General features: G+C 39.1%; 1 protein-coding gene across 1 annotated transcript in view; it reads right to left on the reverse strand.

Moving 5' to 3' along the window:
- Positions 1 to 21,945, reverse strand: part of FBXL2 (F-box and leucine rich repeat protein 2) — a 50,935-nt gene extending 28,990 nt beyond the window's left edge. The window contains exons 1-2 of the mRNA XM_082282525.1: positions 21,832 to 21,945; positions 8,015 to 8,076 (exon numbers count right to left, since the gene is read on the reverse strand). Coding sequence (XP_082138651.1) covers positions 8,015 to 8,076; positions 21,832 to 21,834 — 65 coding nt within the window. The 5' untranslated portion in view covers positions 21,835 to 21,945. The remainder of the gene's footprint in view (positions 1 to 8,014; positions 8,077 to 21,831) is intronic.
- Between the last annotated feature and the right edge of the window lie 458 nt (positions 21,946 to 22,403).

The following is a 22,403-nucleotide window of genomic DNA, read 5'->3' on the forward strand; positions in this document are numbered from 1 at the left end:
AGTATCTGAAACAAAATGTCCAATAATAAATTCAAGCAGGGCCAGTTCCGTTTAATTTTCCGGCCTCAGTTAGTCTATAATTTTTTAGTGTAGATTTTACTTTTATGAAGTGATTTTATGAAGTACAAATTTGGCAACTACAACAGATCTTATTAAATAAAAGAAGTCAGCCTAATGATTAGTTCACAGTGGTTTAATTTGCAGCCCACAGTCCTAATCCAACCTTCTGGCCATTCCAACTATCCTACAGTCTATTTTTCCCCATGAGTGAAGGGATTATAATGTGGGTACCAAACAGCCAAAAATCCACTATACCCACCGTGCACATTAGTGGCTGGGTAGAGATGTGGATGAATAGCATGATGAACTGGTGACATGCAGCCTAGGGATGTTCCATAAACCAAGATCATTACTGCCATAGATGTTATGTGCTTTGCTTAATTGCTGGAGAAGGATTCAGTAGACTTGATCCAATCTGCAGCTCTGCTACTGGCCTGGAAGATGATCTTGAAGAAAAGACTTCTCTTCCTGATGCCTGTGTCTGCATCACGAACACAGAGATAATGCTTACCTCTCCTGTAAATACTTCATGAATTACAGACCAGAAAAGTCTAGGTATTTTTATGTATGGCTTTCTACTTAAACCGTCCAGCACCAATATTCAATTTTTTTTTTTCTTTTTAGAAAGTAAAGAGTATTTTTTCACTGCCTTTTATTCTTCGATGGCACTTTTCACATGGAAATGAGGAAGAATATTTCCCCCTCTGCCTCCCATAGCTCCATATAAAAAGTGGTCTTCACTATATCACTAATACTTCTGAACATTTAGTTCTGATAATGAGCGAATTAAGAGACTGAGTTTCAATAAACTCCAGTTTCAAGGTAAATAAAGCTCTAAATTGAATTAAGTCTTCATTAAATATGAGATTCCAAAAAGAGGTTTAGTAGCAAATAAAAGAAAAACAAAATGAAACAAAATAAATGGTAAAGTACAATTCCACGGATTGTGTAAGTCATTGCTGTATCCCCTTTAGCTGTTACTCCTGCTTCAAATGCTTATTTACTATTGTTTGTTCCAGTGTGACTAATCCTTTGTCACAAGCATGTTCTTACTGAGAGATAATACCTGTAACTTGAACCAAGTAAAGCTTAAGCACTCCATTTATAAGGAAGCCCCAATTGTTCAAGCAGAAACATTAAAGAAAATATTTCTTTTCAAAATTCACAAATCTAACTTGGTACCTTGACACAATAAAACCCCTCTTCCACTCCCAAATCTCCTCTCCCTCATTAACACAGCATACAAGAGCACTAGTGTGCAATTTTCTGCCTCTGTTCTTCAAGCCTCTCACTCATATTTTTAAAGGAATTCCATCTGAAATATTGCTGCCCAAAACATTCCACTTTGAGCTTACACTGGCACTTGCTTGTGAATAAAACCAAACCACTTAAACCTACTAAATAGAGGATGGCAGCTACCTACTCCAATTTCAAAAGGCCAAACTGAATTGTTCATATAATCATTTGCAAATGTTTAGCATCTCATACAAAGAGGCCAGAAAATGCGTACAAAGTGCCGACTGGTGAGGCAAAGAACTGAAAAATATAAACTTGCATCTGGAACTGATCTTCGTAAGAATTTCATAAGCAGACAAACAATGCATGTAGCAGTATTAAAAAAAAAGGTGAACATGAGACCTTCTCCACATTCTGAAGCGATATGCTGACCACCAAGCATTGATTGAGTCTTTAGTTTCCTCAGGCAGACCCCAAGTTCTGTCCTGAATACAAGATAAGTCACTGGAGAGTTTTAGAACCCTATCCCTCTTCAGAATAAAAGGATATTTTTCTAACAGAAGATGATTAACCAGAAGATGGAAACTTGTTGCAATGTTTGTGTATATTTGAAGTTAGATACACTACCTTGAACTCTGAAGATACAGAAAAACTAAATGACTATACATTGTAACACTACATAAATCATGCTAAAACAAAAATAGCATTGATAATATATTATTTCTTAAATTGCTGCTGAAGAACGTAAGGTTTCTGAAAGAACCCAGTATATCTTATATAGACCTAAAATAACTATAATTCTGTTGTTGGCTGAAGACCAAAATATTTAACTAATTTCCAAAGGCTTTATCTTGTCCATGACCTGTGCCTGTGGCTCATTCAGATCACTTACTCACTTGACTTTCTGAACAGTTTTGGAGGTAAGGACCACAGGAAATGAATATATGATTCCACAGAAGTGAGTCAGGATTTGATACTATGCTGTCATCAGATGCATTGTTTCTGCTTGCTTCTTGTCAATGTTAGTCTCCACATTTCTAGTTAGCCAACATTTAAAGGATACTTACACTATATTGAATAGTGTCAGTTAGTGCTGCTCTGCGCTAAATCTTTGGACAGATGCATTTCAGGCATTCTAAATTAAAAGACTTAATGAAAATTACTTGTATGAGGCACTATTAGAATTTGCTTTACAAAAGTCATAGATTTGCGAAAATATACAGAAGTCTTACTTTCATAAGAAACTCCTATACAATAACTTCAGTTCATAATCTGTATGAATAGTTTATATACTTGTATCAATTTGAACTCTAAATAGTTAAACTGTAGTTGTTTGGCAGACTACTATAGGGGACTTTGAAGACTTGCAAAACACTCTAAAATCAAAATAAAATATTGCATGTGCATTATAGAACTGGAACGTTTCCCTGAGACTGTCAAACACTAAACAGCAGTCTCAGCTATTCAGGGTGAAATATTTCCTCATTTAATTATACAAATCCTTGTAGTGGGGAAAATGAATCATGTCTGAGATGACAGATTGTTTTTTCCTTTCCCCTTCAAAACACATATATTGTTTTTCTGCTTACAAAATTCTTACCAATCAAGAACTGCTCCAGACAAAAGTTTTATATTTTTCATTTTTTTGACTCACTAGTCAGTACTCTGTATGCTAAGATAGAGCAGCCAAATTTTACACAATTTTGGGCCCTCCAAGTACCTCCAGGACCTAGATAAGAAATACCCATGGCATTATGACAATTTCTTATGGTAGTCTTTGCTGTATTTCTTATTTATTTCCCCCACATTCAAGCACACAGATGGTAAAGCATCACTTCAAATATATCAAATACTGTGTTTGACTTCACCAGGTTTAAGGTTACAGTAACTTTTTCTCTACAACAATGAACACACTAAAAGCCGAGCAAAAAGCAGTGTGCAGTAATAAAAACAAAGAATAGAAACATGAAAACTTATACTTCGTGATTAAACTCACAAGCTGCACGTTCCTGCCTACAAGAAGAGCTGCTGCTGGAACACCACTCCTGGACTCCTCTCCTAGTTTCAGTCCCAAAACTTTGCTTATCATCTTCTAAATCTAATTGGTCACTCAAATTTTGAGACTGATGGCTAAGATCTATTCCTGAGTACATGCACTCAAAAAGTATGGTTTAGAGCAGAACTCACAATCGTTTCTATATTTGCGGTACAATTTATGAAGTTGGTACTTTGTAGGCAGAAAGGAACTGAAAGTAGTTTAAGTGGCAGAAAGGAACAAACATCTCTGTTCTCTAAGCTTACCATTTTTGTGAAAAAAAGTAGAGAACATTAGCAGTTAAAATACAAATGAACAAATGCTATCTATCTTTCTACATGCCAAAAATAGTGGCTGTATCTCCCTTTTCAAAAGTGCATTATCGCTTTTTATCAAGCACCAAAAAAAAAAAAAAAGGAAGAAAAAGCTGTTGTCAGAGCATTCTAACATTAATTACATACACTTCATTTTTTTTTTTGTTTCAAATTATTTTCAAATTCACACTGTAACTGCAATAATCCATTTTTCTAGGGTTTTTCCCCAGCAATTTACATGAATCAAAAACAAAGATGAGCCACTTAAAGGCTGTGACGTCTTACTAGAAAAGTTACCATTAAAACTGTATTGGCCTGACTTGATTTCTGATTCTTCTGGTGACAGATATGGGTTTATGAATTTCAGACACCAATGCAATTCTACAATGAATGTTCTGTATATTCAATTGATGCTTTCCCCTAACACACAGGCTAAGAAAAAAAATTAAGCTACAATCATCCAAAAACTGTTTAAATGACATGATTTATAACACCACCACACAATTCTTACTTAAACACTATACAACTGAGCATTTATTCTTGCAATATGTAATAGCAGAGGGGAAAGAGCATTCCTTGCCAACTGGCAAACTAATAGCACTGCAACAGCTAACAGGGGTGATAATTTTTCCTTTAGCCTGAATACTAAAAAAGAGTTTTTAGAAGCAGACTGTTTCTTTCACAGGTAAAAATATACTCCAATACTACCAATAAAAATAAATGTCCATAAACAAGAAAAAGTTACAAATTAAATAACTCCCTCTCTCCACTCAAACTATACTACCAACCTCAAAGTATAACTGGCCCCTGCAAACAACGGTCTTCTTCAAAACCAACACTATCCATATTAATCAGAAATCCTCTTCCTCCTCTGCCCAGTTATCTGAGCAAGAACAAATAATCTCTGGTTTCTTATACTTTCAAATGAGTTCTGTGCCTGAGAAGCTGGGGGTCTCAATCATTTATTTACAAGCATGGTAGATACTCCACAGAAAATGTGCAACAAACATGACACTGGCTTGAAAACCTTCCAATATAATTCTGGTTGTTACATTAGTAATAGTAATAGTAATTGCAATCATAATATTAATAATGATGATGATGATGATGATGAACTGCAGTAAAAGACCAAGGACTTACTTTGTTCAACTTTAGAGTACGCAAGTATAGCAACACTATTTTATGAATAAATTTCAAAGTGGTTTTATTCCGTCTACCATCAAGAAGTTTTTCAATTTTAGAGAAAAAAACTGGATTGATTGCTTGTTATAGCCAGATTACGTAAATTTAAATACTCAATGCAAACGAGAACAAGACCAATTCTGACAACAGAAGAAACTGTGTTTACATTTAATTTCCATATATTTGTAACAAGCTATTAATCACTTTTTTTCCACAAGCCCAACAGAGTTTTTTTTAAAGAGGGCTGTAGTGCTTTCTAACAGTTTTCATACATATCTGATACAAGCAAACTGCAAACTAAGTGCATTTGATGACACTTTCTGTGGTGTTTACTACTCAGCTCCAGCTCTGTGAGCAAAATGTTTCCACTGCAACTGGTCTACTCTCCTTTTAATTAAAAGGTAGACTGCATAGCTAATAAAGGAAAAATAATTAGAATATTAATTACACTCAGTGCAGCAATATTTAAGCTCTCCTGTCATAACCATAGGGCAAGACAATTTTAAAACATGTTGCAGCGTTAGCACATACTGTTTCAGGAGTCGAAAGGCATTCAGACTCAGTCTTGCAAAAGCCTTTACATGCAGGCTCATAAAACAAATTCCCCACTGATAAACCTTTAGAGAGGCAGGTCTGTGCCCTGAAACTTCCTTAGGTATCTACACTCTGCAGGGTTGAGAACCCAGCTGCATGTCCCTCTCTCTAACATGCTCTGCCATTGGCCTTGTGAGTTTGTCCCTGCAGCAGTACAATTTCAAATGGAGGTTTACAGAGCACCTCTCCCACCCATTCCCTTCCACTCCATTCCAAAACCCTGGTGATCAGTACAATCTTGTGGGTATAGTGAAATACGCACTTTATTTCTCTCTGGCAGAGCAAACCCAGTTCCAGCATTCAGCATGAGATCATCATGTTCTTTATTGAGAAAGCTGACAGTCCCAGTTCAGTTTCTCAGATCATCAACTCTTCTAGCTACATCTGCAACACTACTTTGGTAAATCAAATTGCAACTGCAAAAAGGACATATGTGCACAAAAAATAGATGGTTGGCTGAATCAGTTCCGCGTATGCTTGGCCTGGGATATTTTTTGTTGCTGTTCCAGCCCCACAAAGCCTTTAAACTGTGCAAAAGGCTTCTTTAGACACTGCCATAACAGCGTAGTGGCAGGGATGTAGTAGCTGCACCACTTCCTCAGTTGGTCAAATCCAAGATAAGCCTACACATCCTTCAAGTTGCTTTGTAAGAAGTTATCTTGAATATAAGAACAAACAGCTAAGCCACTGGTAGAGCCTAATTACTTTGACTTGTTTGTGGGTTTTCTCCTGCTGAATTCTTTAAAATCAGAGAATCACAGAATGGGTCAGGTTGGAAGGGACCACAGTGGGTCATCTGGTCCAACCTCCCTGCTCAGACAGGGTCATCCTGAAGCCCATGGCACAGAATTGCATCCAGATGGTTCTTGAACATCTCCAGTGAGGGAGACTCCACAACCTCTTCAGGCAATCTGCGCCAGTGCTTGGTCACCCTCATAGAAAAGAAGTGGAACTTCCTGTGTTCCAGTTTATGCCCGTTGCCTCTTGTCCTATTGTTGGGCACCACTGAGAAGTGCCTGGCTCCATCCTCTTGGCACCCTCCTTTCAGGTATAGATAAACATTGATGAGGGCTCCTCTCAGTCATCTCCTTTTGAGGCTGAACAGGCCCAACTCCCTCAGCCTCTCTCATAAGAAAGATGCTGCAAAAGAAGATGTCCTTACTATCTCAGTGCATGATACTTTTCACTGCCTACACCATATCAACAAATTCTGTTCAATTACATAAATCAGATACTTAGCATCCATAACAGTGAAAAGGACACTAATTTCCACAAATATTGGGAGAGTTGTAATGTTAGAAAATAAGTGCTTGCAGATCATGATTTTTAGCTAAGGAGGCAACATCCTACATTGACTTTTATCTTGTGGTTCGTGTGTGGCATTGAGTGCAACAAAGCAAATGTATGAGAATTTCTGTTCAGGGCATCATTCAGTGATGTGTCTCTTTTAATCACATTTTCTAAACAGTTCTAAGAGTCTAATTTACAGACTGCCACCATAAGGAATGTTTCTCAACAAAAATGAAAAACCTTTTGAAATTCAATTCCTTCCAACAGTCTGCTTTTTTAATACATTGAGAAAGCATTGTGATAGGCACAATGTTTTCAGGAGCATTTTCTTTGGGCACAAGATGCAAAATACCATTGAGACATTCTTGCACTTCAGATCAGACCGGAAGCAATGACATACATGCAAGCTGACCCAAGCATCTCTTCAGTATATCAAGAAAAAATCATCAGCTCAATTTTAATAACACCACACTTAAAACTGTAATTGCACCATCGCAAGTGAACTTTTTTTTCCTTTTTTTTCTTTCACCTTAAGGAGTAGTCAATAACAAAACCTCTATGTAGGTACAGAAGACGTTGCTGACCTGGTTCAGTTCCAGCTCTGAAGTGGCCACATCCAACCAAGCAATAGCTCCACATTTGGCAGCTGATTTATACTTTGCTTGAAATCAACTTCCAACCATATGAGAGCATGAGACATCCATCAGCCATGGGCTGAACTTACGGATCTTGGAGTTCTAGGTAACTTTTGCAAAGATGATCTACTTATCAGCAAGCTGATAAAATTTATGAGTAACCCAATGACTACAATAAGAAAGATCCCTCTGTTGGTTCTACCTTATATAACACAGACTGCCAGTAATGGTAATAGATAGAGCTTTTCACTGCAGTGACTTTTTTGGAAGTTCTGACATCGAATTAGTATTTTATTTTGTTATAATAAAGTTCACGGCACAAAGAGTGAACTACAGAGAATTAGGCTCTTCAGACAGATATAAAAGCTTGTGCAGTGTGGAAGAGCTGACTACTTGGTACACCAAAGTTTTTTGGACATTTTATTTCACTTCTTGACATGCAAGTCAAAAATCACAATTAAATGGCATCTTCCACGGTATAGTATAATTTGAACACATTAAAACAAATCAAAGCAACAAGTTCAAGAATTCCAAGAATTAAATCAGATGTGTTATTATTTATTTCAAGAGGATTTAAGAAAGAATGAATAGCACTTGATAGCTTGTAAGACACGTAAGCAACATACAATCCTCAGGTTTTTACTCCTTACAATGTTATGTAGAATTACCTTAACAGAAGTTCTTTGGGTAGTTTTTTGTTAATAAGGGCTTCATCATTATTTGAGAAAACCTAGAAACAGAAAGAAAAAACACTATTTTAAAAACCAACAAGTAAAACATCTTTTAAAGAGGCTACTCACCTTCTACTTAGGCGCTTAATTCTCTTAAATTACCGTTAATATCAAGTTTTCAACATGTTAGTTGTCAATACTATAAAATTATTTCAGTGTACAAAATAAAGCCACACCCCCACATATACCTGCTCTTCCCTAGTGCTAAGATTTAACCACACAAAATTTGTGGAGCAACTTAATAATCATTAAACAAGCACACTTAACACTCCACAAAGAAGTATTTTAAGCAGTAGTGAAACTTCAAGCAATAGCAAGCACATACAAACACACACTGGCTGCACAGTCCTAAAACTGTCCCATTACAGAAAACGAACTGGACATTTCCAGGTATTCAGGTCATCCCCCCTTTTGCACTGTCTACAGTGCAAATACTTTGGCCCACATATGTGAACACAGGTAAAATATAACTATCTACACATTTAAAAAATTTAGTGCCACAGATAGGGCAGCAGCTGCTATATAAGCAAAGCAAGCATGTCAAGAAATCCTACAAGAAAAACTGAAAATACCTCTCACCCAAACTTCATATTATTGATACATATCCTAAGGAAAAAAAAAAAAAGAGACTAGAAGAAAATGCCCAAGGAAAAAAGCAGGCAATTCTAAAGTTATACAGTCAACAGCTAAATAGAAAGACTAAAACAAAGATGTTGACCAGATTTACTACTTAATCTAAATATTTAGCTTTGAGAAACTTTACCAGAGGAACACAGCAATAAACAAAACAGAAGGTGAATTAGAATTTAAGGAACTATGGCAAAGACTGGAAGATGTCAAAGCCACAGGCAATCACTTCCTGTGTAAAGAGAAGAGCTTTATGGAGTCCACTTGCTGTCCATAATACCAGAAACAAAAACTACGAAGAAGGATCCAAAATAGATGAGTTTTGTGAATGCTAAAAGGTAAATACGAAAATCACACAAAACATGGGAACAACTGGAAGAAATCTTCTCCCTTTATTAAGCATATGCTGTTACTGACATCAGGCTATCACCCTTTGTTTATCCTACCATCCAGACACAGTGAATACTTGGAAACTATTTGCTTTGCTTCTTGGTCAAAAAGAAAATGAAAAAAGAAAAAAGGAAGGTAGTTCTGAATACAGGTCCATAAAAGCAAATAATGAAAAAAAAAGTCAAATATAAGCTTGGCTCTGTCTTCACAAAAGAAGGGAGACAGCAAAAACTACACATCTGGGAATTTTGAAAATATAAAATACTGTAAGATTTGAAAATCTGAACCTCCTGGCTGCTGCCAAGAACCTTTTTTCTCTTCCAGTACATCCTAGACTGATTTCAAGTTTAACTGCACACTACTTTTTCAATTTTGACACAGAATTCTTCACCTACTACCTCTGTGCACGGCTATCCCCACATCTAAGGACAATAAAGCTGTCAACTTTCAATAGGACTGACAAGTTTAATCAAGCTTCCTTTTCTGGCAACTGGAGTAGCACATTTATTCACAGACTAGGGACTACAGGTATTCAAAATGTAAAACGACTATGAAGATATATTTCAATAGGACAATTCTAGCTCCTTCAGAAGAGAGACATTGGCTTTAAGCAGTTCCACATGACTGACCATAGGTTCAGCTTTGCTCTGGCTGTTTTATATCCAATACCCATTGCTGTTGATATTTTCAGCCTTTAGGCTGAAATACACAATGTACATCAACAACATTTTTAGAACTGGTTGACTGCTTCTGACTTTGACAACTCATAGGTTTAGGAATTATCCACATGTGTGCCATTTTTATATTATATGCTGCTCAAAGTTTGCAGCTGAAAACTGCCTGAAAACAATAGCATATATCAGGAGTTTTTTTTAAAGAACAGTCAATATGCCAATTGTGTTTACTGCAGAACTCATTCAGAAAAAAGGGACATATATGCCATCCTCATAGAAGTTAGGATCACTAAAGAGCCAAGTAAGGAAATATTCCTGTGTATTGCAGGTTGGAAACATAAGTCACAAAGAAAGGATGTCACCTCCGTGAGAGCACACAAGGTCTGTGGTAAAACAGACAAGTGAACTTAGATCTCATTAATTTTGGTTCAGAATCTGAACATTCAGTATCACAGACCTAGAAGTCCCCTTTTAACTTAAAGTATTCTATAGCTGCAGATAATTCCTCAAAAGTTACATCATCTAGCAGATACGTACATGTATATATTTTTAAATAAAGCTACTTTGCAGACTGCTACTAGTTTACATGTGTGCTGTCACTTTGCCTATATAAAAAAAATCTATGCTTTTTTTCTTTACACCAGATTCTCGAGTATACAGTAATATGGAGGTATCTATATAGAGAGAGATACATACATATATATATACATATATATACATATATATATATATGCTCACTCTGTGAGGATAACACAGGATTTGAGTTAGTAAGGTATGAGGCAAGTTACTCTAAAGACTTGAGCACACGTTATAGCTCTTTGTGTTAAATAGTATTTCCAACAACTCATCAACAAAAGTGAAATCGCTCCAAATCATAGCACGGTAGTAAGTATTCTCCTACTGAGACAAAGCTGAAAAGCTAAACCTACAACCAAACCAGCAGCTCTTAGGAAAAAAGGTTTATAGTCTTTATGTTTATGTAAGATAGTTCTAAAGTTAAAGTTGGATGGACAAACTGTTTTGAATATGCGACAGCATATCTGACCAATATGGTTCATTTAGGAATCTCAGTTAAAACGGGAAAAAAACCACAGCTTTTATGACATACTATGAGAAGTGTGCAACTTGCCCATCCACAATAAGTACCATGCCTGCTACACCAGCCACAGACGAGGCCACAAACACATTCAAAGCTGTCTTCCCTCAAACAGTAACTTTTATGCATTCTTGTACACATTAGCAGCAGTTCTCATATAATAACAACGTATTATTATTATGGAATAAGCACATCCAGAAAAATGAAAGCACCTCTTTATAGTACTCTTTTAATCTGTGAAAGTTTATTAGCCTCTAGAGCCATAGTGCATTTGCATCTCAGAAGAAGAAAGGGGCTGCTTTAAAGGCTCCTCAATAAGTTTTCCCCCAAACAGAGAACAGACACAGGACAACTGGAGTAGTCATTTCCTAGGTAAACATTCATAACATGATTTGAAATGCATGGAAGCAGAGAGAAAAGACAGAAGGTGCAAACAGGACAATACATTCATTGTTTCAACAGTTTCTGATAATTTAAAATGTCCGTTAATGAAGAACAGTTCCGGATCATTCGAAATTTCCATTAATGAAGCAAAAACCCTAGTACATTCATGTACATTTCTTGTTATTTTTTACTTAATTTTTATTACATACCCTCTAGTTTGCTGTTTCTATTTATAAAAAAAAAAAATCATTCACCAAAACCATTCAGTTAAGGAAGTGTTCAATCACTGTAAAAAATATTCCAGTATTCCTGTCAAATATGATTTTTTCCTTCACTTAAAGAGCATGCTGACAATGACATGCCCTTAGAACACCTGTACACAATAATCCAAAATAACAATTAAGAATACCCTGAACATAGAAAGAATATTTCTGCTCTCTTTGCTTTTGTATTTGGTAGCAAGTTTGACTGTATCAATGACAGGGTATCTCAAACTCTACGAAAGTATGGTTTTAACTGTATAAAATTCCCAAATATAACAGATTAATCTCTGCACATGGAAAAAGGATGAGATTGAACATATGCAATAAATGTTACTCTAAAACCAGTTTTAAATTTTCTGTAAATACAAGAAGAGACACAGAAGATCTCTACATTCTTAAAAGAATTGCGAGAAGAAATAACACAAGACAAAATCCACAAGAGAAAACTGTAATTGTTTATTACATGAACCTTGAGCCATTTCTTACATTCCTTAGCTGACCCCTCTTGGTAGTATCTTCACTGTACTTAATGAGCTAAAAAGGGACTATTTTCTTTAAAAATTACCTGATACTTTCCTACATTAAATTTCTTTAGCAACTATACTTTTAAAAAATCTCTTTATTATATAAATAAAGCATCCATTGTGTAAATCTGTGAAACCCAAAAAGGATAACCTCCCCATTTTAATTCCCTTTCCATATTATTAAACATACTAATTGCCACCAGTCCTAGAACCTAACTTCTTGGTACACCACAGTTAGTCTGCCACCACTGAAAGCAGCACATTAATCTCTTCTAACAGCTAGTGATAAAGGCCTCCTGTTCTCACCAAAATTAATGAAATGAAGAAATCTTTTCTGATAGAGTTATTTCAAGATCAAAATAAGGTTATACTGCTAATTTTGATGATAGCCCTTATATTTTTTTTAACGATGCAATTTCAGTTGTCATTCGGTCCTCTATTGAAGAGGCCTATTTTCTTAACAGATGAAACAGTTTTGCTAGCAGCTCATCCATTATGGCTCAGTTCCACAGAGATATTTATGTATTTAATTTCCACTGAAATCAGAGTAGATAAGGACTTCCAACCTGTCAACTTTTCAAATCAAAAGTTATTAAAAACCCAGACTCTCAAAAATAGCCTTGCTTAGTAGCATGCTAAAGGAATTATGGGCAAGAGTAGGTTTGGGGAAGATGAAGTGTGAAAGACTCTAAAGATCATCAGCTAGCGGCATATATACTGAAAATAAGGCTGAATTATTTATCAATTCAGGGGAAAAAAACCAACGTTGGGTCATTTTCACCAAAGGAGACAGGAGGCTGGAATTGAATCATGTATTTCCTTCCTTTCTATGGTTGACAGGGCACAGATTCTGCTTAAATTGTAAATACAGCCAAATGTATAAAGCATCAAGTCTTTCAGGTTTTCACTGGCAAGAACAATTTTTATTAAGTATTATTCATGCAGTAATAGACATGGTAAAACCAAATTTTTTTAAAATTTTTTATTCAATTTTTTGATGTGCAGATTTTGATGTGCAGATTTCTGTTGCCAAACACAAAACCCAGCAGCCTGCTGTGTATCTCTCCTCCCCAGTTGAGACACCTAATTGTTGCCTGTGCAATTTTCCTTTTACCATGTGCCTGAAAGCACCTGGTGCTATAGTGGTAGGAAAGCCACCAGATTGGCTTTATTACCCAGAGCAGCTCACAAGCAAACTAAAGTAATGAATGGCATCCTAAAAAGCTCTCTATTTAAATACACCACAGAAATGGAGGAGGAAGAAGAGGGAAAACAACCTTCCTTTACCACAAATTTCAGATTATCCCATGTTACACTCTAGTATAAACGTATAAAATTCTCTAATGCTCAGAGAATTGCTGCTAGCTAGGCCTTCCTCCAGAAATGTACAATCAATGCATCAGACAGGCAGAATCATTTAATACCATGCAAGTGGCAAAATGTAGCCGTATCCAGGCAACAAAAGGAGCGTTAGACAGGATATACATTGCCAACAGAACTGAAATAAGTGATATCGAAGACACAACAGCTGATGGCACAGGACTGCTGCTGAATTAGAACCCATGGTAAAGCTTCCTCTATCATCAATAAAAACTAAGACACACCAAAGTGAACCTTGAAATGCAATCCCATCTTGAACCAAGCTTGTCTACAGCAGAGACAGACTGGCAAAATCTTTTATTTCAACACACAGACATTCTCTGCCCTCCAGGCTCTCATTCCTATGCTCCAGCTGTTCACCCTGCTCTGGATCAGGCTTTGCCTTTGTGCATTTTAAAATCCAGCCTTCTCGTCTGCTGTGGTTGCCAACCTTTTCTTCCCTTTGGACACACACTACTAGAGCCCAGGACATGGTCTTCAGTAGCCTTATAGCTTCTTGTTTGCTGCCAGATACCCCCGGAATCTTTTGCACTGATCTTTTCTTGGGGTATTTTCTAACACTGTGACAAACTGACTGAACAAAAGCAACATCTCGTATCAAATACTTCTGTTCTTATGGTGCTGGGCATCTTAAAGAGTTAAGGCTCACCTTCAGAGAAGAACAAATGCACCTGAGCACATCTCTGTTTTTCCTTAATGCCTTCCAATGACCTAAGGCTGCTTTAAAAGGCCATAATGTTTTTAAAATTTCCCCAGAATAAGTGCTGTCCAACATAATAAAACCTTCCAGGCAGAAGCAGCTGGCCACACTGCCCACTTTGCTGCTTGATTCTCTTCCAGAAGAGCCATCATTCTTGTTTTGCCAGCACTGGTATTCATACCACATCATTCACATTTTACTGCAGGGCTTCAGCCTGGCTCTGCAAGGCCCTGTTCTTCCTGGGTGACAGATCAAGGTCATTTGTGAACTTCAGAGCTGATGTCTGCAGCTGCACAACTCTACCTCAAGGCCTCTGGCTGTTCCAACTCAAGTGCCTCCCAGTGCAGGGCAGGAGGAGCTTGGAGATTGCCTTTCCTACTGCCTTGAGAACACCAGTCCACCCTCAGTTGCTCGAACAGCTCATATCACCCTTTCCTGTGTGTTTTTCAGAAGGGCAGCGACCTATTGCCAACAACGTGTTTGGAAATCACCAATCAAGCCTTTTAAAGAGTAGGGCTTCATTCCTGCAAGCAGCCAGGGCATCAAGGTCTAACAGGTTAACTTGATCTGTTAGCTGAGATGCCCATACTCTAATGCAACACTCAGCCTTGTCTCCTACTGCGTCACCAAAGAGCCATCAATCCTCTGACCCCAGTGTGATAGTTACTATTTTTCCCCGTTAAAAAGGGGAAATCCAACGATTTGCAGAATTAGTGTTTGACCTAATTACTTGCAGGTCTAAAATTCAGTTGAAAGATAACATTTTATCAATACTAGCTATCATGTAACTGGTGTTTGGTAGCCAGCGTGGCAGAAAACATGTTCAATCCAATACCTCATTGAAAGAAAGAGCCATTACACTACTCTTGGCAAAAAAGGCTTGCAAGCTCTGCTTTTCCCATGTTACTCTGAGATAGGAGCTACGTGGAAGATTAACCCTTCGTTCAGGTGCACCCAGCTCACATTTGCCTTTCAAGGCATCGTGTTCTAACCACTACCAGAGATGGCAAAACGAACCCAAACCACATAGAAAAATAAACTATTCCTTACCTAATCTTCCAAGACTAGAGTCTAGTTCAGATTAGGAAAGAAAAATAAAATAAAATAAAATCCAACAACTGCCATTTAAACACTAAGAAATTTGGAAAAATCTGTTAATTGTGTCCCCATATATTCTCTACACATACGCAGAGAGACAGCTGAAAAAACAGGTTTGACGAAGTTTTATCCTCATCATCTGTTAGTCATATACTGATTGGCAAATCTTTCCTTCAATTTGCTTTGTCTTAAAAAAAAAAAAAGACTGAACATTTCCCTTTTCAGATAATTATCCATTACTCGTCTTCTAAGATTATACCCTTCCAAACAGTACATGATGATGCATTTAGACATCGTTCCTAAAAGAACTAAATTAAAATAAAGCATTCAATTAGCAGTCTAATCTATAAAGTACTTTCAAGTGGAATATGGGGAAACCCATATCATCATCTTTATGGGCTCTCAGAGTAACAGACCCATTAATTAATGGGAGAATGGCAGAATACTAAAATCGGATGGATGAAGCAGTTGTTGCCTGTAACCCACACAAGGGTACAAAGTAGCCCCTCACAAGGTTGATTAAAGCATACAGATTCTGTATTTCTTGACCAGGTAAATGACAAATCTCTCCTTAAGCATCAAGCAGAGTCTCAAACGGAATTCGCAAAAGCCTAGAGTTCAAAACACCTGAGAAAAGTTCTTTTCTTTGACCACTCAAGTAACTTTGAGACTCTAAGCAGAAATACTGGAGAAGACTCTAAGGTAGTTTCCATCACAACATCCACAAGGACTGTGTGGTCAAATTACAAATTGTGTAACCACAAAAATAATCCAGCTGGTGTCATGCAATTTTGTAGAACCATGCTATAAATACACATTCTCAAAGGCATTCAGAACATGATATGTTTCTGAAAAAAATCAATCCAAGAGAAAAGTTAGTGTCCATTCATTTCAATGTAGCAATGTTTGCTTAGGGATAGCCATTTAGTCTCAGCCACCCAAATTTAATCCACATCACAGATTCATCAAGCCCTTCGGAGAACACCTTTCCAAACTCCTCTGAATCCCCACTTCTGCATATAGCTGTTTTTACTGACATACATATGGCTAAGTTTTATTCCCAGTCTTCAATATCAGCACACAAACTAACAGGCTGATGGCACGACAACAGAGACCTGAAATCCTCCTGGAGTGTTCACACGGAGATTCTTCTGCAGGTCCATTTCCCCAGGAGTTTGCACCATTCTAATTTGAACTGACAGAGTCCTCCCTCCAGTCACGCAATCTCATATCCAGAAAGGCAATTCTTCTTATTGCACTTAGCTCAAACTGTAAATGAAATTACAGTTTAAATACTGACTGCATGGTTGAAGCAGTCAGAACCCCTGTTCTAAGCACCTGAGAAACAGAAATTTTAAGTACTAATACTCTCCCTCCATAACTGCTCTTCAAAAACACATTTGAGACATAAAAGGTATGGCTTATTACAGGAACGGCTCTATAGTTCCTACAAAGCCATTTCAAAGCAGTGCTTGATCTGCCTCATAAACACTACGTCAGAACTGAGGTTTTTCCTAGTACTGAGCATGAAATCTTTACTATGAAGGGAAAATCTCTACAAGGCAAATCTCCCTAGAAAATGAACCAGAAAAAAAAAGAAAAAAGTCTGCACTGTGGCTACACATGCCATATACATAGTGCATAACTAATAAAAGCTGCCATATATGTAAAGCTTTCAATTATAAGAGACAAAATTAGGCACCTGTTCAGGGTTACAAGCAGTAATTACACTTGGCTTCAAAGGAAATAGCATCATAGTAGCATTTCCAAAACATCTTTTTCAAACTGTTCTAAGAAAGGCAATAGGTTGAGCTTTAGAAGAGAAACTGAACATTCAGTATTTGCCAAAATGTACATTTCTTGAATTTCTGCAGAAATAAAATGATCGTGATACTTTTATTCCAGAAGTAGTTCTGAAAATAGTCTATAATCTACAAGCGCACTTAGACATTTTGCCTCTTAATATTTATGTAACTACTACGTAACATCAAGCTATGATATGGAAATCATAGCTTTTCTCTGTGAAGCTCTGACCTCAATTTCAACCTCTGAAGACATACAAACTTGACATACTGGTAAAGTTTCACATTTATGCAGATTTGATGATGTCCTTGTCTCCTTGATTTAAATTTACAGAACATACTGGTTAACCAGCTGAACAGCAATCAAATCCAATGGAAACCAAATTTACTGTTTCCTTCTGCCTACCAAGGAGAACACTGGAAAACAATGGAATAGAAAAAGAAGAGTATAACATGATGTATGGCAAATATTTAAATGCTGCAGCTTGACACCAAATTTTGAGTACTTTCTTGTGGGCTACACAGCAGGGATTCACAGTTCCAAACAGACAAAAATGCACAAGTCCAGGAAAGGGCAAATTTCCAGTCCTCCTCTAGCAGTGGTTCGTCTAACACGAAGATAAAAACTCAGGGGGAATCCCTCAAGAAATTGGCTATAGTTCATTTTTTTCAGCTGAGGTGCCCTTGTATCAACCACTGCTGCATTTCCATTACCTCCCAGTACCCAACAGAAATTATTTTAATCCATTTGAACATCTAAATTCATGCTGTAATTTTGTTTGGATGGGTTTTGTTCTGTTTTGGTTCAGGGGGGTGGGGGCAGATGCAAAAGAGGGAGGTCATTTGAGACAGCAAAATTTAAGCATCTTACAGATCCTGTGCTTATTTTCCCTTGACCTGGTAAACAACAAATCCCTCCTTAAGTATCAAACACTCAAATGTAAGTTGCAATAGCCTAAATTCAAAACACCTGAGAAAGATACTTTCGTTTGACCACTCAAGTAACTTTGAGATTCTACAGAGACATACTGAAATAGAATCTAAGGCAGCTTCCACCACAAAATGATTCACAGTGACTGTAGTCAAATTATAAGTAATTTCATCACAAAAATAATCCATTTGGTTCCACACAGTCTTGTAGAATCACACTATATACACAGATTTTCAGACATTCATAGTAAAGTACTTTTTTTTTAAATTAGGCTGAGAAAAATGATCTTTACAAACTATTTGTTCTTCAGTCTCAAGAACAATTAGATTAAGTTTGACAGACATACAAGTAATTTCTTGATCCTGAAAAAAAATGGAATTGACAGAGGAGATACCAGTATGTAGTGAATTTTTCATCATTATACTCTTAATGCCTTACATATATGTTTTTCTGCATTTTTAAGAATGCAAATCTGATTTTCACCATTTAGAAGTTACTCTGTGTTTACAATCTTCCTTCTCAGAAGCTTTACAAACAATGAGAATGTCCCCTGCTGTGTTAAAAGTTCAAGTGGGAAAGCTGCTTTGTAAAAGCTCAGGCAAACAGCTGGACTCAAGCCTTATCACATTCACATCAAGTCACCCAAAATACACAGGTCAAGTATGATCAGAAATTATAACAGTTCTTGCATTGTCTTAAAACACATGAAGGGGTTAAAAAAGAAAAAAAGGGAAAGCAGAAATCCATGGAGAATATGGATCGCCTTCCTAAAAAGATTATTAGAAAGAATGCAAGTGAATGTTGTGGCTATTGTCTAAACTAGCTTGAGGAAGAACTCTCTGGTGGTACAATTTCATCTGGTTTTGTCCTACTTAGCATATCTACCAGAATTACCAGTTGATAACAATTTACATGAAATTAATGCAGTTATTCTGACTTCCAAATGACGAAACAGCTGAAGTACTGTCAATGTGTAGCCTTCTGCTGGGATTCAGATCAATATTGTCAGAGTGCCAAGACTAGTACTACTTTTCTACACTCACCTAAAAATAGTTGCCATGCTTCACTGAAAAGCTGACTTTTATTTTAAACTTTCCACATCTGCTAGGCCCATGCTATCCCTCATTTTAACTAGGATGACTAAATATTCCAGTCTGTTGTCAAAATAAGCAAGCAGTAAGCTCATAGTCCTGATTTTCAAGAACATTGATATTCCCTGTACTAAAAGGTCAATTGCTCAAAATTAATTCTATGAAGCTATGAAGAATTAGGAAGGAAAGAATAACTTGAATAGGACTAACCCTATAAGACAGAACAATTCAACCATAAGCATGGATTGAATAAAATACCTTAAAAAATATTAGAATAATAACAAAAATGGTGGTAACAGCTTCACAGCTATCAAGTGCAACTAAGAAGCTGCCCAATATAAGAATCTGCACAGCAGATGGTATAATTTCTGAGATTTCACCTGTGCAGTTACAGCACCAATGCTGCTTTGCAGATTCTACATCTGCTGAGTTTAGACTGCTAAATGCTATCTCATTGGTCAAAATGGACCACAAAGGAAACCTCCATGCCTGGAGTTTGGTAAATGGAAAATATTTACTTTTAGAATAATATAATCATTAAGAATGAAAAACATCTCCAAGATTGCGTCCAACTTCTGTCCGAACACCACCATATGGTCAATTAAACCATAACTCTGAAGTGCCACATCCAGTAGTTTCTTGAACACCTCCAGGGATGGTGACTCCACCATCTCCCTGGGAAGCCCATTCCAATGCTTAACAACCCTTACAGCGAAGAAATTCTTCCTGATGTCCAACCTGAACCTCCCCTGGTGCAGTTTATAAATATTTGGTTAGTTGTTTTTCAGTCTGTAATCTACCTTAAATTTAGAACATGAGATAAATCCATTTTATTCAACTGACTTAAGATACTGCATCTTCTCTGATGGAATATTAATGTGAAGCAGAACATGTTACTAAGTCGTATCACAATCACTCCACCAATGCTACACCATCCACAGCCTCATTCACTGAGGTTTACTCCTCCCTGTAGCAACAGATACATCCCAAAACCTTTGCAAAGCAAATCCAAACTGATTCTACACAGAAGTATACTGTAATCATACACAGTCTATCCATACTTTAATTCCACCTCACATTTTAGTTTTCAAGGTTGCTTTGTTTAGGTTCAGAACATACAGCCTAGAATTGGGAAGGAACAGAAGGCAATGTGTAGGGGAAGAAAGAGGGAGTGCATGAACAAGCCTTCATGCAAAGGAAGAAAAGTTGCAACACCACAGGAATACAGCTCTTCCCTTTGTGAGGCTGAATGCTCCCTCCGCTTCCCCAGAACCTAATACAGGAAACCTACTATTGTTACACACACGTAAGCATACACATAAAGTGATTGTCTGCCTTAAAACACTGTGCATTTCCCCATGGGGGAAAGACCAGCAACTGTGCCTTCTTGCTGCATCTATCATTGTAACTATCACTGTGAAGCAGTAAGGCATCAGACAATTAAGTTGTAATTGAAAACAGGGCTCAAACCAATCATCTTTCTAAACATGCTGTGCCTGTCCCTACACATTCCCCCTTACATGCCTTGTCATCTTCCTTTCACAAACATCCTGATGCATCTCTGCCCTGCCACTCATGGCACACACGTACTGTGTCACATCCCCACATGCTCTCCCCACAGAGCAAACCACAGCCACTCTTCCTCCCCTGCTGCAACCCTCCACACACATATGCTCCATCTCATGCCATCCCTTCATACAGGTGAAACAAACCTTGTGCTCACACTCACCCCACAAATCTATTATAAATGCATCTGTGCACACACATCACAACATCACAGCTATGCATGCTTGCACACACGAGACACTGCCGCTCTGTACACACAAAATACCATACCCTGTATCTGCTATGTACATACAGAAGTACAGATAATCCTTGCCACACCCATAGCATACATGCCTGTAAAAATATCCACAGATTATGCCACACCCAATATCTGCTATATATACACACAGGCACAAGCCCATACCAGACAGCAGCAGGCAGACACAACTACATACATACGATACCATGTCACGGCCCTGCACACAATGTCACATCTCTGCTACAACACAAACACATCATACCCGAAGCCGAAATCACAGCAGATCCACACAGAGCCATAACACTACGTTCATGTCCTATTGTATATGTGCTGTATACACATATCCCAGGCCACACCCTGGCTCACGGCACATGCATAAGGATACAGCACAGCGCCTAAACCCAGCACCCCGTGCATCCACGCGGTGACACCCCATCCCTGCCCTGTGCACCGACACACGCCCTGGCTTTTCCTCTCGACTTTTTAAGACACACCTCCATCCCTCCCCAGCTCCCCTACACACCCGTATAAACACACCATCCCTTCTGTGTTATCCAGGCGGACAACACACCTGACCCGCGCCACACGCCAGGCAGAGCCCTGCCATGGCTGCTCCGGCGTTACACGGGGAGAAGGAGGAGGCAAGGCGCCCGTCACACCTCACCACAGACACGCAGGCATGTGCTACAGCGAGGGACAGCGCGGCCCCACCTGCTCTGGGCAGGCACACAGACAGACAGAGGGGCAGACAGACACTCTTTTCCCCTCGTCTACAGCGTGGGTGGGCGCAGCCCCGCGCGAGGCCGCACGCCCAGCTCCGCATCCGCACAGCCCGCGCCCCGCGCTCCCCCGCCCGCCACCCTCCCCTCGGGCTGAGCCGCCCGGCCCCGGAGCCGCTCCGCACGGCCCGGCCGGCACTCGCTCCCCGCCCCGGGCGGCCGGGCCAGCCCGCCGCAGCCGGGCGGCGGGGCCGCGCCGCGGGCTCCTCACCATGGCAGAGGCGCGGCGGCGGCGATCCCGGTTGTCCCGGCGACGAGGAGCCCCGAGGAGGGCGCCAGGTGCACCCGCCCGCGCGCCCCCGCCGCCGCCGCTGCCGCCGGAGCCGGGGCGGGGCCGTCGCGCTCCCGCGTGACCGGCACCGCCCCTGCGCCGTGGGGCCGCCCCGCCCCGCGCCGCCTCCCGGCTGAAGGCGCTGGCGTCCAGCGGCAGCCGGCCCTGCGGGCGGGAGAGGGGTCGGGGTGGCTGCCGGCCCTGCCGGGGATCGGCTGCGTGCTGCCAGCGCGGGTGTAGCTGCACCCTGCACCTCCCGTCTGCAGCCTGGCATTGTATTTGTATTGGGCAGGGTGACCTCCCGGAGACACAGAATCATGGAATCGTCAAGGTTGGAAGAGACTTTAATGGTCGTTAAGTCCAACCATCAGCGCAGCACTACCACTGGCACCCCTAAACCACTAAACTACATCACCCAGCGCCAGATCCAGACACGTCTTAGACACCTCCAGTGATGGGAGCTCCACCATCTCCCTGGGCAGCCTATTCCAATGCCTGACCACCCTAAGCAC

Source organism: Coloeus monedula (genome assembly GCF_965178545.1).
Source record: "Coloeus monedula genome assembly, chromosome: 1".
In the NCBI taxonomy this organism is placed as follows: Eukaryota; Metazoa; Chordata; class Aves; order Passeriformes; family Corvidae; genus Coloeus; species Coloeus monedula.